This window comes from Schistocerca nitens, chromosome 10, assembly GCF_023898315.1.
Source record: "Schistocerca nitens isolate TAMUIC-IGC-003100 chromosome 10, iqSchNite1.1, whole genome shotgun sequence".
Classification (NCBI taxonomy): Eukaryota; Metazoa; Arthropoda; class Insecta; order Orthoptera; family Acrididae; genus Schistocerca; species Schistocerca nitens.
Window position 1 is genome coordinate 100145241 of NC_064623.1, and position 17847 is coordinate 100163087.

At 46.4% G+C, this 17847-nt stretch overlaps 1 protein-coding gene and 1 pseudogene across 1 annotated transcript in view; both read right to left on the minus strand.

Annotated features, from left to right (window-relative positions):
* Positions 1-666: 666 nt before the first annotated feature.
* LOC126210327 (MD-2-related lipid-recognition protein-like) overlaps positions 667-17847 on the minus strand; it is a 55215-nt gene continuing 38034 nt past the window's right edge. The window contains exons 2-4 of the mRNA XM_049939529.1: positions 14797-14934; positions 9645-9814; positions 667-878 (exon numbers count right to left, since the gene is read on the minus strand). Coding sequence (XP_049795486.1) covers positions 774-878; positions 9645-9814; positions 14797-14934 — 413 coding nt within the window. The 3' untranslated portion in view covers positions 667-773. The remainder of the gene's footprint in view (positions 879-9644; positions 9815-14796; positions 14935-17847) is intronic.
* LOC126210913 (5S ribosomal RNA) lies at positions 1490-1607 on the minus strand (annotated as a pseudogene).

Sequence of the window (17847 nt, forward strand, 5' to 3'; positions counted from 1 at the left end):
ATTATTAAACCCACTCCTGCATTACCCCTATTTGATTTTGTATTTATAATCCTTTATTCACCTGACCAAAAGTCTTGTTCCTCCTGCCTCCGAACTTCACTAATTCCCACTATATCTAACTTTAGCCTATCCTTTTCCCTTTTTAAATTTTCTAACCTACCTGCCCGATTAAGGTATCTGACATTCCACACTCCGGTCCGTAGAACGCCAGTTTTCTTTTTCCTGATAATGACGTCCTCCTGAGTAGTCCCCGCCCAGAGATCCGAATGGGGGACTATTTTACCTCCGGAATATTTTACCCAAGAGGACGTCATCATCATTTAACCAAACAGTAAACTGCTTGCCCTCGTGAAAAATTACGACTGTAGTTTCGCCTTGCTTTCAGCTGTTCGCAGTACCAGCACATCAAGGCCGTTTTGGTTAGTGTTACAGGGCCAGATCAGTCAGTCATCCAGACTGTTGCCCCTGCAACTACTGAAAAGGCTGCTGCGATAATGGTATTACATACGATAGGAAGCAGCCATTACTCTACTTTTTCCACACAAGAGGGTCGTACCACTGCAGTGCACAAACACATGCACACACACACACACACACACACACACACACACACACACACACACACACAGACAAAGGTGGTAAGGGATGCAATAATTCCACAGCGGAGATGATTCGGAAAGAGACTTTAATGCCAGAAACTGAGGAATGACACAGTGTTAGAAGTCGCCAGCCTCCTGCTACTGGATCACAAGTCAGATGACGTCACGATGCTCTCAGTTTTTGCCCACGCCCAGGATCTTTATCCTGACGATGAAGCAGCACTCGAACTTGATGGGCTCGCCCTTGTTCCACAACTTCCACATCACGCTGTACTCTCTCTGTAAAAGGACAAAAAATATATAATTACGAAAATGTTAGACTGGAAGAGCAGCTTGAGATAAAAATTACTTGTGTCTTTGTGAAATATAAAACATGATCCGAAGAACAGCCGGTTTTGTCTGATGATGCCGCATACAGGGGTGGGACATAAATATGGAACACCACAAACACAACAACACATTATCATGCTGGAAAAACTGTTGGCATTCAAACAGCACTCAGTCGTCTCTGAAAGGATAAATGCAGGTCCTGTGTGAGTTTCTAGTGAATCTTATACCATTCTTGCTGCAAAATAGTGACAAGTTCAGGCAACTATGATGGAGATGGATCGTGACCAACACATTCTCCCAAAAGTAGAGACCTGTTGATTGTGGTGGATAGGGAGACGGGAAATTTCATCAAAATGGTGGCTAGCTCTCCGTCTTCAGGCCACAAGTGGCCCATCGGGACCATCCGACCGCCGTATCATCCTCAGGATGCGGCTAAGAGGGGCGTGTGGTCAGCACGCCGCTCTCCCGGTCGTTATGATGACTATCTGTGACTGGAGCCGCTAGTATTCGGTCGACTAGCTCCTCAATTGGCATCACGAGGCTGAGTGCACCCAGAAAAATGGCAACAGCGCATGGCGGCCCAGATGGTCACCCATTCCAGTGCCGGCCACGCCCAAGAGCGCTTAACTTCGGTGATCTGACGGGAACCGGTGTATCCACTGCGGCAATGCCATTGCCAAAATAGTGGCTAGGGAGACACGAAATTTCATCGAAGTGTCCTGGAAGATGCGAGATGTGTAAACAGTGGCCCCATCATCTTAGAACATAGTATCAACAATGTGGAACAAACATTGCACCATGGGATGGACCTTACCAGCCAAAATGGACAAGTAATCCTAGGCAGTAATGCGACCCTCCAGAGCAACAATGGGGCGAAATTTCATCAAAGTGCCCACAGAACCAGTCTTGGAAGATGTGGGATGTGTAAACAGGGGCCCCATCATCTTAGAACACAGTATCACCAGTGGGGAACAAACACTGAACCATGGGGTGGACCTTATCAGCCAAAATGGTCAAGTAATCCTAGGCAGTAATGCGACCCTCCAGAGCAACAATGGGGCCCTCAGTATACTGCGATAAGGCTGCCAGAATCTTCACAGAATCACCACCATGTTTCATTCTTGGCAGCAAACAGTCTGTACCGCAGGCTTGGCCCAGCTTATGCCAGACGTAAACTCAGCCAGAACTGGAAACGGTGTGAAACAAGACTCATCCAACCAAATGACTTTTTTCCATTGCTCCACAGTCTGGGCTTTGTGGCTTTGGCACAACTATTTCCTGTTACGGGCGTTTGCATCAAAGACAAGTGGTTTTGATATTTCAGCTCGCTCTGCCCTTATGGTGCTCCCTTCGTGTTGTTTTGGTGCTGACAGATTTCGTGAGTGCGACAATCAGTTCTGCAAAGGCTTCTGTCGTCTTCTTATTTTCGTCACAGTCCTCTTCAACGGCCAACTGTCCTCTTCAACGGCCAACTGTCTTGGTCACACCCCATACACTTTCATCCACGTTGTAACCGCTTTCCCTTTATGTGATATAAATCTTCGATGTGGGACCTCTTGAAACGCTGTACGAGCATCAACAATGTGCCCACGGTCGAATTCACTTAGCTCCGCTATAATGCACTCACAGCTACACAGAACACTGTTCTGTTCACGACTCACACTTGCAATGTAGAGAGCACATTGCGCAGGTGCTGTTTGTGGTCAGTAACGACGTCACAACCTGTAGGCTGGGATAGCATCTGCATTTATGTTCAAGCATTCAATTTCCGCGGTGTTTTCATATTTTGGTCCAACTTTTGTACATGTCCCATCCTTCTTATGTAAGTTAACAGGTGCGAATGGATTACAGTTTTACACAATGACATCTATATAGACAGTCTTTGGGATCACTATTTGTTTCGTATTTCAGAATGGCTAAATCTACACTTTGGTTTTGATTTTCTGGATTGCATGCATCTACACACATCAAAAAAGGTTTTGCATCATCCCTGTTCCCAGAACTCTAGAAGATGACGTTGACTGTGGATACTGTGTTGGCTGTTCACAGGCGTTACTAAACCCACTCAAAGACGTAAACAACCATGCATGAGCAGCGCTTATTAGACGGAGGGGGTCCAACAGCCGATCAGTTCCAGTCATTCCACCAGGAAGGAGGTACACGGCTCGTGTTGTCTGTAGTTCAACCATGCCTAGACGGTCAATACCGCGGTTCGATTGCGTCCGCATTGTTACTTTGTGCCAGGAAGTCCTCTCAACAAGGGAAGTGTCCAGGCGTCTCGGAGTGATCCAAAGCGATGTTGTTCGGACATGGAGGAGATAAGAGAGACAGGAACTGTTGACGACATGCCTCGCTCAGGTCGCCCAAGGGCTACTACTACAGTGGATGACCGCTACCTACGGATTATGGCTCGGAGGAACCCTGACAGCAACGCCACGATGTTGAATAATGCTTTTCATGCAGCCACAGGACGTCGTGTTACGACTCAAACTGTGCGCAATAGGCTGCATGATGCGCAACTTCACTCCCGACGTCCATGGCGAGGTTCATCTTTGCAACCACGACACCAAGCAGCGCGGTACAGATCGGCCCAACAACATGCCAAATGGACCGCTCAGGATTGGCATCACGTTCTCTTTACCGATGAGTGTCGCACATGCCTTCAACCAGAGAATCGTCGGAGACGTGCTTAGAGGCAACTCGGTCAGGCTGAACGCCTTAGACACACTGGCCAGCGAGTGCAGCAAGGTGAAGGTTCCCTGCTGTTTTGGGGTGGCATTATGTGGGGCCGACGTATGCCGCTGGTGGTCATGGAAGGCACCGTAACGGCTGTACGATACATGAATGCCATTCTCCGACCGTTAGTGCAACCATATCGGCAGCGTATTGGCGAGGCATTCGTCTTCATGGACGACAATTCGCGCACCCATCGTGCACGTCTTATGAATGGCTTCCTTCAGGATAACGACATCGCTCGACTGGAGTGTCCAGCATGTTCTTCAGACATGATCGCTATCGAACATGCCTGGGATAGACTGAAAAGGGCTCTTTATGGACGACGTGAACCACCAACAACTCTGAGACATCTACGCTGAATCTCCGTTGAGGAATGGGACAATCTGGACCAACAGTGCCTTGATGAACTTGTGGATGCTATGCCACGACGAATACAGGCATGCATGAATGCAAGAGGACGTGCTACTGGGTATTAGAGGTACCGGTGTGTACAGCAGTCTGGACCACCACCTCTGAAGGTCTCGCTCTATAGTGGTACAGCATGCAATATGTGGCTTTCATGAGCAATAAAAAGGGCGGAAATTATATTTATGTTGATCTCTATTGCAGTTTTTTGTACACGTTCCGTAACTCTCGGAACCGAGGAGATGCAAAACAGTACAGGGGATGACGATTTGTTTCGTGTCTGAGAATGGCTATATTTATAGTTTCATTTCGGCTTGCTGGATTGTGTATTTGTAAGAGGCTGAGATGTTTACGTGTTATAAGAATACGTCGAACACCAAGCAAAATAAATAATCCAGTTCCCCTTCCTGGTAATGACACTGTCACTCCGAAGATTAAACAGGTCACACAGTGATGCTGCTTTGTAGCTATCTCTGAAGTAGATGTGGTAAATGTTAATGTCAGCTGACGTGCGGGCATGGTGGATGTGTATCACAGCACCGTATTGGGTCTCATATACACAGCACAGTACGTCAAAGTATTTAGGGGTAAAATGTCAACCGTATTTTCTACTGTTGTGCAAAACTTAACGACGAGCTAGATAAAGTAATATAATACATTTAACTACTCGGTGTAAATTACTGAAAGTGCAGGAGCCTGTTGCCAGATGTCTACCTGTCATGCACAGAATCCTGGACATCACATGACGTGAGGTGAGCGTCACTATAATGCCAAATGGAACTAGCCCCCAACACAAAGCAGTTGAAGGAATGGGAAAAGATAAAGTGTGTCAAGCAGCGAGCAGTTACGGTGCACTGTCGTGGAGTTCATCACAACGTGGCCCAGAGGAAACACCTGGATGACTCCACACAAGGAACTACCAGCAGGAAACTGGAAGCTGCAGCTACCTATGGCAGCAGATGGCCACTACACTGTGCGACAGGCAAAGTTGCCTGAAGAACAGTACGCCATGGTTTGCTGACACCCACACATTGGCAGCACCAGTTGCAATGGTGCCAAGAACATAGCAACTGGTCGAACGGGGAGTGGGATCGCGTGCTCTTCTGAGATGAGCCCAGTAGTGATTCGGGAGGTAAACTCATGTGACGAGAGGTGGGAATATGTGGCGCGCCCAGAACATTGTCGGACATTATTGTTTTGGTGGTCGAGTATTGTGGTCTGGGGAGTCATAATCAAGCGTTGGTGTACTGACCCTCACATCACTGAACAACCGTACTCTTTCCCCTTGTTTTGCCTTTCAGAGGTGCATTCAGCCCTGGCTTCCTTTTTATGGTGGACAATGCGTGTCCACATCGAAAAGCAGCAGGCGGAGGACCTTTTAGAATGAGAGGGTGAAAGGACTGGCCTGTCCATATCCCAACTTAAATCCCAGCAAACACGTGTGAGATGCGTTGAGGAGACATACTGTGGCACGTCCAAATGGACTGAGGACCATCCAGCAGTTGTCAACCGTGCTGGTGGATGGATGGGAAGTTCCACCACAACAGCTCCCTACCGACCTTGTGGAGAGTATGGCAGCACACTGCAGAGCCGTATGCGGCAACCCCGGCACCCCCGCCTTTTGTAATGTCCAGGGACCACCATGAATCGCAGTCACTTCAGTGTAATTATTTTCTTTGAAAAAAAAGTGTCATTTCTGTCCGTCTCATTGCGTCTTTCTTGTCATCATCTGTAATATACTGTAGCAGTTCTTTCTGTGTCTGGTCCAAGATTGATCGAGTTATCTTGCCAGTGACACACCATGCGAAAGTCACTTTCATCCTTAAGATCTGTGATTGTAAACGTATCCTGTAATGAGACCAAAAGTTATGAGCAGACATACACAGAAGAGTCTAAGAAACTGGTACACGTGTCTAATATCGTGTAGAGGCCCCGCGAGCACGCAGAAGTGCCGCAACACGACGTGGCGTGGACTCGACTAATATCTGAAGTAGTGCTGGAGGGAATTGACACCACGAATCCTGCATGGGTGTCCATAAAGAGTAAAAGTGGGTGGAGATCTCTTCTGAACAGCATGTTGCAAGGCATCCCAGATATGCTCAATAATGTTCATGTCTTGGGAGATTTGTGGCCGGCGGAAGTGTTCAAACTCAGAATAGTCTGGTACCGAGCACCACGGGTTTTGAATCCGCGCCAGACGGCATGGACCTCGATTGCCACTCTCTACAGCCGTCACACTGTAAGCCGTGGCTGCACACCTTCCTGGCTCGCGTGTAACGTGAGAATGCCACGGTGGAGCACGTGGTTCCAGCAGTCAATAGCGACGTACCGTATCCTGTATACAAGCGCCTGCCTCTCGCTCAGCCAGGCAGTCTGAAATTCGCGGAGTCTATCATCTCGGCAACAGACAGCGTGTTTACAGTACTACTGGACGTTGTGGATTCAGTTGGTTGTCTCTTGTCACCCCGTTGCTTCTTGCGTGTTGTCGTCGTAAGGTCTCGCTCGGTCGTCCGTCGTTGTTCGTGTCTGTCCTTTCCCGTTCGTTTGTTTGTTCGCTGGACGTTCCCGTTTGGTCCTGCCGCGCTCGTTCTCGGCAACCCTGCGACCGTTGCGGTCGCGGTCACAACAAAGAGTGTTCGTGGAACCACTCTGTGGCAATTCTGGACGTGTGGGGTGTCGCATTATCCTGCTGGAATTGCCCACGTGCGTCGGAATGCACAATGTACATGAATGGATGCAGGTGATCAGACAGGATGCTTAACGTACGTGTCACCTGTCGTCCCATCTAGACGTATCAGGGGCCCCATATCACTCCAGCTGCACACGCCCTACACCAGTACAGAGCCTCCACCAGCTTGAGCAGTCCCCTATTGACATGGAGGGTTCATGGATTCATGTGGGTGTCTCCATACCCGTACACGTCCATCTGCTCGATGTAAATTGAAAAGACACTCGTCCGACCAGGCAACATGTTTCCAGTCATCAACAGTCCAGTTTCGGTGTTGACTGACTCAGGCACCTTTGTGTCATACAGTCATCGAGGGTACACGAGTGGGCCTTCAGCTCCGAAAGCCCATATCGATGATGTTTCGTTGAATGGTTCGCACGCCGACACTTGTTGATGGCCCAGCACTAAAATCTGCAGCAATTTGCGGAAGTGCTGCACGTCTGTCACGTTAAACGATTCTCTTCAGACGTCGTTTTTCGGGCCGTAGCAATATTTTACCGGTTTTCTGATATTTACGGTACACTCATGAAAAGATCGTATGGGAAAATACCCACTTCATCGCTAACTGATCAAACAACAGCACCAGACACTTGTTGTCTTATATACACATTGACGACCGCAGTGTAATGAGTTTTATGTTCTTTACATTATGCTCTGCAGTGTATGATATGTATTGCTTATTGATTCTCACTTCACCTTTAACCTTGGCAATGACTATGCCTGTTTACGTATCTCTCTATTTGAATATACATGGCTATACCACTTCCTTTGGCGCTGCAGTGTACTGGTATGTTGTAAGGTTTTGACGATGACGTGTCAGTCAGGCATCTCAGGCATTTTATGATGTGTCAGAAACGCTACTTAATATGTAATCAGTTTTATGTTCTTTACATTATGCTCTGCAGTGTATGATCTGTATTGTTTATTGATTCTCACTTCACCTTTAACCTTGGCAATGACTATGAAGCTATAATGGTGATAATGTGAAACAAATGACTATTAAACATACAGTCAAATATCTGAAATTTCATTAAAAATACTCAGTCTGCTAGTAGGTCTTTCATTCAACTGAATAATTGTTAGGCTAATCCGTATGCTTGTAACCACATAAATAAAAGGTTTACATCACCAATTTATTTCGAAATTCATTGCGGAGAAAACCAAATTGGTCTGATGCATGAGATCACTAAAAAAAGAATAAAGAAAAGCTGTAACAACAAAATCGTCTACTTCTGATGGGTGATTATTCTCGGCACTTCTGAACATCGCCGCGCTTTGTGCCCGCCTGGTTAGAGGCGCCATGCATGAATCGTGCGACCACTCCCGCCGGAGGTTCAAGTCCTCTCTCGGGCATGGGTGTGTGTGTTGTCTTTACCGTTAAATTAAAGTAGTGTGTAAGTCTAGGGACCGATGTCATCAGCAGTTTGGTCCCTTAGGAATTCACACACAAGCGACCATTTTTGAACTCTTGAACATCACCCGCTCGGATGCAGGCTTGAACCCATCGTGGTGTACCATCAATGAGATCAACAAGCCAGTCCAGGTCCAAACTGTCCCACTCACCAATGGCGATTCTGTGCAAGCCGCGCAGAGTACGTGGTGGCTGCCGACGCCTTGAAACAGCTTGTTCCAGTCATCCCACACGTGTTCGATTGGGTTCATGTCCAACTAACAGGCAGGCCACTCTATTCTGGTGATCCTAGCATGCTGAATAAACGTGTTCACGAGAACAGCACACTATCCGTCAAGGTGAAATTGTCACCAAATCTCGTATGTGTACTGTAGAGCAGCGGGATTTCCCTCACCAACCACGAGTGGCGTACGGTGACACCATATAATGCCAACCCAGAACAATACTCACCACCACCTTTTGTACATGTGGGATACAATGCTGGAGACGACCAACATTACAGAATTGGCTCCAACTGGCTACGATTATCAGGAGACAATCCAACCCGAGTTTCGTCCATAAGCACCTTACGCCAGTCCTGGGGCATTCATTCGGCATGATTTCTTGCCCATCTGTAACTATGGTGTTGTGGTGTACGACATGGTCCTCCTCATGATCGTCCAGAATGCAAAATTTGCATCAATAATGTTGTCAGTCTAATATGATACACGACCTCCTGTAGTCTCTTCGAAGGCCGAATTCAGTTCTGGGGCACGTGTGCTCTAACTAAAAAATTGTAGATACCGATAATCCTGCGCATCTGTATGTGGACGGTCTGTGCGAGGTAAGTCCTCAACACTACCTGTCAGTTGGAACCGATTCCATGTCTGCACCACTTCACTTAAACTCCAGTGCACACAACGATCAAATTTTCTGTTTGAGAAGCCTTATACGCACTATGTGATTATCCAGGCCTGATCATTGGTTGCGACTGTCCGTTCCACAAACGACTCTAATAGGTCCATACTAGTGCTTTAGATTCAACTGGAATGCTGCAGTCCATTCGAAGGGGACGTTCTACCCCTACGTAGCGCTCATTGTAACTGTGCATGTGTTTACAGACAACGTCAGTGGTGGCATTCCTACTGGTACAGAAACAGTTGCAATGGTTACACATCTGCACGGCCTATCGCAGTGATAACAAAACTTTCGTTGATGTGTGTTTTATGTTTACCAGGAGATGGAGTATTCCTGTCAGGAAGTCAAGAACCAGGTGTCAACCTTAGGTCCACAACCTATGCTTTCTGGATTCATGGATGAACAGAGCAAGCTGGGTTTCACAGCATTTGTGATTGCTGAAGCCATATCGATTCCTATAGAGGAGTTGTTGGGTCTCCAGAACGGTCACTACACATTTTAGGGAGAGAAAGGAAGAGGTCCAAGGCTAGGTACTCACGGAGGGGAACTTTCTGCTGATCTGCAGGTCGTACGAGTAGTTGGCCCGGGCGCCGGCAGTCAATGGGCAGCTGGTGAAGTGGCAGCCGTCTGTGTCCATGCCCTGGAAGGCCACGTCACCCATGTTGCCGTGCCAGTAGGCCACTGCTTTCACTTGCTCCGCACTCTCGTCTGCAACCAAAACACACCCTGGATGTACTGACAAGTCAAATAAACAGAACATATCAGTTACATCACAATACGCAGTTAATAATACCCGCAAAATAGTACAAGCCATAATTAATAAAATATAGCCCGTGGCACTTTCTGTGAGCTTTCCAACGTGTTTGATTGTGAAGATCATGTTACTCTCTTAGAAAAGGTTAAATTTTATGAAATCGATAGCTTTACACATAACTGTTCTAAATCATACATAACAAACAGAATACAAAAAGTTGCACCCAATTATTCAAACAATGCTAGGAAGCTATGAAATTTTAGTGGCTGAGGAAAAAAAATTATAAAGAGAGTCCATAGGGTTCAGTTTTAGGTCCACTAATTAGAACTTCCACTTAACATTGAACTAGCAAAATTGGTGCTTTTAGCAGACAGTACTAGTCTTATAATCAGAGAGAAAGGAATAGAAGAGCTGATAAATGATATTATCTTAAGAATTATTAAGTAGCTCTCTGAAAATGGACTCTCCCTTAATTCTGCGAAAACACGCTGTATTCTGTTCTGTGAACAGAGAGATTGACATCAAGCACATCACATAAAAAGGAGTCAGTAAATAGGGTTGAATGTTCAAAATTTTTGGGGGTACACATTAATGAAAACTTAAAATGGAAGAAGCGTATTACTGATCTTCTCAAACAATTCAGTTTGGCTACTTTTGCTCTTCATATAATTGCTAGCTCTGGAAACAAACTAATCAACCTCCTGACATATTTTCGTTCAGTAATCTCTGGTACTCACCCTCGGTCGTCACATACGTAGTTCTTGAAGCAGTTAGGCATTTTAGCTGCACCGCCACAACACACATATTCCCTAATGAAATTCGTCATAAATAATCCATCACAATTTTATGTCCAAAGCTACAACAATGGAGGAAAAAAAAGACCTTTACTACCCTTTATTAACGCTGCCAGTGGGCCTTTATTAATGCTCGCAGTGGCTGAGAAGGGACTTCAATATGCAACAACAGAAATGAAGTAGTGCCGAAGGGAATTCACACCATGAATCCTGCAGCCCTGACCATAAATCCGCGAGAGTCCGAGGGGGTGGAGATCGCTTCTGAACAGCACATTGCAAGGCATCCCAGATGTTCATGTCAGGAGAGTTTGGTTTAAACTCAGAAGAGTGTTCCTGGAGCAACTCTGTAGCACACGAGTGGGCCTTCGGCTCCAAAAGCCTATATCGATGATGTATCGTTGAATGGTTCGCACGCTGACACTTGTTGATGGGCCAACGTTGAAATCTGCAGCACTTTACAGAAGCTTTGCACTTCTGTCACGTTGAACGATTCTCATCAGTCGTCGTTTGTCCCGTTCTTGCAGGATCTTTCTCCACCCTCAGCGATATCGGAGACTTGATATTTTACAGGATTGCTGATATTCACAGTACACCCGTGAAATGGTCGTACGGGAAAATCGCTACCTCAGAGAGGATGTGTCCCATCGCTCGTACGACGACAATAACACCACGTTCAAACTCATTTAAACCTTGATAACGAGCCATCGTAGCAGCAGTAACCGATGTAAGAACTGCACCAGACACTTTTTGTCTTATATAGGCGTTGCCGATCGCAGCGTCGTATTCTGCCTGTTTACATATATCTGTATAGCCTATACATTGCCCCAATCCATGATCAAGTTACCTGCGAATATCCCATGAAAATTCGTCCAGTTGTTTCGGAGTTTAGCGGTTCACAGACAAACTGACACTGAAGAGCCAAGAAAATGGTATAGACAAGCGTACTCGAATACAGACATATGTCAACAGGCAGAATACGGCGCAGCGGTCGGCAGCGGCCTTTATAAGACAACAAGGGTCTGGCGACAGTTGTTACATCGGTTACTGATGCTACAATGGCAGGTTATCAAGGTTCAACTGAGTTTGAAAGTGATGTTATAGTCGTCGCACGAGCGATAGGACACAGCATCTCCGAGGTAGCGATGGAGTGGGGATTTTCCCGTACGTCCATTTCGCGAGTGTACTGTGAATATCAGGAGTCTGGTAAAACATCAAATCTCCGACATCACTGCGGTAGGATAAAGATCCTCTAAGAATTGGACCAACGACGATTGAAGAGAATCGTTCAACGTGACAGATGTGCAACCCTTCCACAAATTGATGCTGATTTCAATGCTGGGCCATCAACAAGTGTCAGCGTGCGAACCATTCAACGAAACATCATCGATATGGGTTTTCGGAGCCGAAGGCCCTCTCGTGTACCCTCAATGACTGGGTGACACAATGCTTTACGCCTCGCTTGGGCCTGTCGACACCATCACTGGACTGTTGATGACTGGAAACATACTACCTGGTGGACGAGTCTCATTTCGAATTGTACAGATGGACGTGTACGGGTATGGAGACAACTTCATTAATCCAAGGACCCTGCATGTCAGCAGCAAATTGTTCAAGCTGGTGGAGGCTCTGCAATGGTGTGGGTCGATATGGGACTCCTGATATGTCTAATTACAAATTTCACGGGTCACACGTATGTAACCATCCTGTCTGATCATCTGCACCCTTTCATGTCCATTGGGCATTCCTATGGACTTTGGCCATTCCAGCAGGACAATGCGACACCCCACATGTCCAGAATTGTTACGAATGGTGGCTCCAGGAACACTCTTCTGAGTTTAAACACTTCTACTGACCTCTAAACTCACCAGACATGAACATTATTGAGCATATGTGGGATGCCTTGCAACATGCTGTTCAGAAGAGATCTCACCCACTCGTACTCTTACGGATTTATGGATAGCCCTGCAGGATTCATGGTGTCAGTTCCCTCCAGCACTACTTCAGACATTCGAGTCAGAGCCACGTCGTGTTGCGCCACTTCTGCTTGCTTGCGGGGGCCCTACAGGATATTAGGCACGTGCGCCCTCTGCTGCCATAATAATTGGTAATGTTGTGTCCTATTCAGTTCTCTTGCTGAGTCACGTTGTAGTGGATGTGATACAACGTTGTACACAATGGTTCCGTATTCGAATCGAGAGCTTGGGAGTGTTTACTTACAGATAGGCAAATGATAACGAGCAGCAGGCAGCAACGTTGTATGAGGAGATCTATCTCCGCCAATAACAATCACAGCACTCAATGATTGCAACAGTGTTTCGCCGTTTGTCTGGTTCAAATGATTCAAATGGCTCTAAGCACTATGGGACATCTGAGGTCATCATCCCCTAGACTTAGAAACTACTTAAACCTAGCTAACCTAAGGACATCACACACAACCATACCCGAGGCAGGATTCGAACCTGCGACCGTAGCAGGCGCGCGGTTCCAGACTGAAGCGCCTAGAACCGCGCGGCCACAGCGGCCGACAGTTTGTCTGAGACAAGACCGTTGCAGGAAGCAGTAAATTATGAAAGACGTACCCGAAATGTTCAGACACCAGACTTGGAGGAAAATGTGATCAACACCGTGGTAGGCGACTGCCGTGTCAGTACCAGGCAGTTGGCCTGGCAGTACAGGGTAAGCCAGACGACAGTGCAGAACATTCTCCATGACAATTGTTTTTACGCTTGTGACTTACAGTTAGTGTAGGGCTTACTAGCAATAGACTTTCCACATCGGGAGCAGTTTTTTCACTGGTTTCTTCGCCAGGCAACTACGATTCTGGAGCTTGTGGTAACCATCCTATTCACAGATGAGGCCACCTTTATGCGGAGTTGTACCTTCAGTTTTCATAACAGTCGTCTGTTGGTTACTATACAGATCCCTCGTGGTATGGTGATAGCGAATCATCAGTATTGGTGCAGCCAGAATGTATGGACCAGGATAATTGGCGACTGTCTCTGGGAACCAGTCTTCCTTCTAAGTCGCCTAACAGAGCGGAACTATTGTCGTTTCTTGCCTCCATGCTGGAAAAAGTGCCATTGATGATTCGACGGGTTATGTGGCTTCTACATGATGGTGCTCCATTCCACTTCCCCGATAATGTCCGGACACATGTCAATCGTGTCTTCCCTCGTTGATGGATTGGACGAGGGGGTCCAGTTGCATGGCCTGTTTGTTAACCAGATCTCAACCTGTTTGATTTCTGGCCATCTCAAAACTATCGTGTATGCAGAGCCCATTTCAGATGTAGAGACACTGGAGCAGCATGTTCATGCTGCCTTAGACACTGTTCAGATGCAGCCTGGGCGATATGAATGTGTGAGACAGAAAGTGCTACAGCGCCTGCACGCATGTGTTGAGGCACATGGAAACTAACACATACTATAACTGTGGCTGCACGGTACAGTGCGCATTAGACCACAGTCTCTGTAACAATGTATGACTGAATATTGGTTGGTTGGTTGATTTGGGGGGAAGGGACAGTGACGTCATTGGACCCATCGAATTAGGGAAGGATGGGGAAGGAAGTCGGCTGTGCCCTTCCAGAGGAACCATCCCAGCATTTGCCTGTAGAGATTTAGAGAAATCACGGAAAACCTAAATCAGAATGGCTGGACGGTGGTTGAACCGTCCTCCTCCCAATTGCTAGTCTAGTGTGCTAAGCACTGCGCCACGTTGCTCAGTATGATTGAATAAATGGTCCATAGCATGGAATCCATGAATTTCCAGACATAAGTTCATTCGATCTTTTTTGTTCAGTATCCTCACATCGATCACTCCCTAGAGTTTGTACATGGTGGAAAAAGTCACCCTGTACACCTCTGGTGTATTCACACGATATTAGTTTGCAGTCAGAAAACTGCAGCCGAGTGAAGAGCATGTGATTCAGCCAAGTGCCTACAATAGTCTACTGGAAGGTGACCATAAACCTAATATTTTACTGGCCGTGGGATCTACTGTCTCTGGAGGCTCCAAACTGGTGGAGGATATGGTCCTGCCATTGGTGCCCTTCCACTGACAGCAGCACAACCACCACCACCACCAACGACGACGACGACGAACGACATGTGCGCGCCAGGCATGGCCGGTTGTCCACTGACCTGGCGTGTAGGAGAAGGAGATGCCGGCCGCTTGGCCCTTCCTGATCTTGCAGGGCTGCCCGTACGCCGCCTCAGCACAGGGGTGCACGCGCACGGCGTGCACCGAACAGTTGCGGCTTACCACAGCACCGTCCATTTCTGCAACAAGAAGAGCCAAAGGGTAAATCACGTGTACCTGGCTGTAGGAGCAAACACTACTAGGACTAAGAATTACTGGGCGTTATGAGGGGCTTTCAATAAGTAATACAACACTTTTTTTCTGAAAGCAGGTTGGTTTTATTCATGATTCCAGTACACTGTATTATTCTTCAACTTTTTAGCTACAAAACCATGTTATTCAACATAATATCCGTTCATTGCGACGGCATTACGACACCTTATTGCCAGGGCCTGTATGCCCACACAGTACCAGACTAATGTTCGACATCGGAGCTAACGTCTTGCTGCATCAATAACCTCCACATCGTTCACATATTGCTTCCTGTGAAGTGTTCATCAGAGACAAGAGTGTCCTCAGGAGTGCCGTAGGGAAGTTTGATAGGACAACTGTTGTTGTCTATATGCATAAATGATTTGGTGGACAGGGTGGACAGCAGTCTGAGATTGATTGCTGATGATGCCGTGGTGTGCGGTAACCTGTCGAAGTTGAGTGACTGCAGGGAGATAAACAAAATTTCCAGTTGGTGCGATGAATGGCAGCTATCCCTAAATGTCGAAAAATGTAAGTTAACGCGGATCCTGTGGAGTGTTCATCAGACACAAGGATGTCGTCAGGAGTGCCCCAGAGAAGTTTGGTAGGACAGCTGTTGTTCTGTAAATACATAAATGATTTGGCAGACAGGGTGGGCAGCAGTCTGAGATTGATTGCTGATGATGCCGTGGTTCGCTGCCAGGTCCATTCTTCAAGCATCTGCAAATAAAGATTCTCTGGTTTTTCGCCAAGCTCTCTGCTTGGACCGTACACGCATTATAGACACCATTCTCAAGGCAACGTATAGCCTCGCCACTAACCGTAACTTCACAAAACTCTAGGGGACGAACCAGGAATATCCCAGGCTGCCCCACAACAAATAACACATTTCTGCAACCGGAATTGGCCGAAAAAAGGTGTTGCATTACTTATTGAATGCTCCTCGTATGTCCGCCTTTTTTTCTATAAACACGAACATGTTTCAGGGCCTCTGCTCTATCATCAGGCGGCATTTCATAAATCTACAGTGTGTTTATAAATGAATATAGGAGTTTTAACGCTTTATAATATTTATTATATTAAACATACAGTTATAAATGATATGTCAAATGAAAGAGCAACTCAAACAGTTGTGCTTGGCACCAGTGCACATGCGCAGCGCGCAATGTTTCCTCCGCAATCTGCTAGATTGGTTGAACTTCACTGTACCCAAGCGCTGGGTATGCCGCAAGGGGCCCAATGGCAGGGCTTGCTTTGCATGGCCTCCACGTTCACCCGACCTAACGCCATGCGATTTTATCCTTTGGGGCTTCATCAAGGATCGTGTGTACGTGCCTCCGCTACCAGCAGACCTCCCTGAATTAAGAAACCGGATTGAAGCAGCTGTTGCTATAATCACTGAAGACACGCTTATCAACGTTTGGGAAGAACTCGGCTATAGACTTGATGTGTACCGTGTGAAAAAAAGGTTCAAATGGCTCTAAGCATATGGGACTTAACATCTGAGGTCATCAGTCTCCTATACTTAGAACTACTTAAACCTAACTAACCTATGGACAGCACACACATCCATGCCCGAGGCAGGATTCGAATCTGCGACCGTAGCAGCAGCGGGGTTCCGGACTGCAGCGCCTAGAGCAGCTCGGTCACAGCGGCCGGCAGTGTGACAATTAGTGCTCACATTGAACATTTATAAGGTTCTTGGTAAAACTGTTTGAGTTGCTCTTTCATTTGACATATCACTTATAACGGTAAGTGTAATATAATAAATATTATAAAGCGTTAAAACCCCGATATTCATTTAAAAACACCCTGTACTTTTGCAACAGATCTGAACGAACATCACCAGTCATCCACAACCATTAAAGACAACCTGCAGATGCTACCCACTGTCAATAGAGGAAAGAAAATGAATCTTCTTGAAGAGTTCGAAATTTACATCCATAGCTCCAACTCCCCCTACTTCATTCTCAATGAACAAACCTTACAGACAAGTCACTTCTACATATCTTTAAGGAAATTTTTAAAAACTAAGACTTTAAATCATTGCACCCTCGCAAACAGCTAAACAAGGTCCATGATTATTTAACATTGCATAATTTGCCAGCAACCGTTCTATGTACGAGGGTCGTTCAATAAGTAATGTCCCACATTTTTTTCTCAGAACATATTTATTGTTGGTGACAATATATATCAACATGTCTTGTCCATGTCCTATTTTTCTACTTAGTCTCCATCACGTTCTATGGTCGTAGGCCAACGTTGTGGAAGAACATGTATTTCCTGCTGGTAAAAGCTCTTGTCCTATAGGCATAGCCATGTTTTCACTGCATGACTGACACTCTCGTCATCTTCAAAGTGTGTTCCCCGTAGAGAATCTTTAAGCGGCCCATAGAGGGTGCATCCGCAAGATTCAGCATGTCTGGAGCAGTGGCTGTGACAGGACGTCTCGAGTGGAGCTGATCATGGAGGTGTAACTTTCTTTATCTACCGCCCAATTGTACTCCTATCAACTGCAGCGTCGCCATACACTGCACAGAAACGTCTGTATATGGTCACCAAGGTTTCTTTTTCTGTGCACAAGAATTCAATAACAGCACGCTACTCGAAACGTGAGTCGTATGTAGGACGCCATTTTGACGCTGTGCTCCGGCTCTACCATCTGCCAGAACGGTTCGAAACTTCATTGGCGCACGGAACAAACATCAAATGTGAAGCACCAACAATAACGTTTGTCTATGTATAGTAATAGCTTGTAAAAAAAAATTGTGGAGCATTACTTGTTGAACGACCCTCGCATTATAAATAACAGTGTGGTTCTGTAATTATGTAGCACGTAACATCTCCGTAATTCTTAGAAC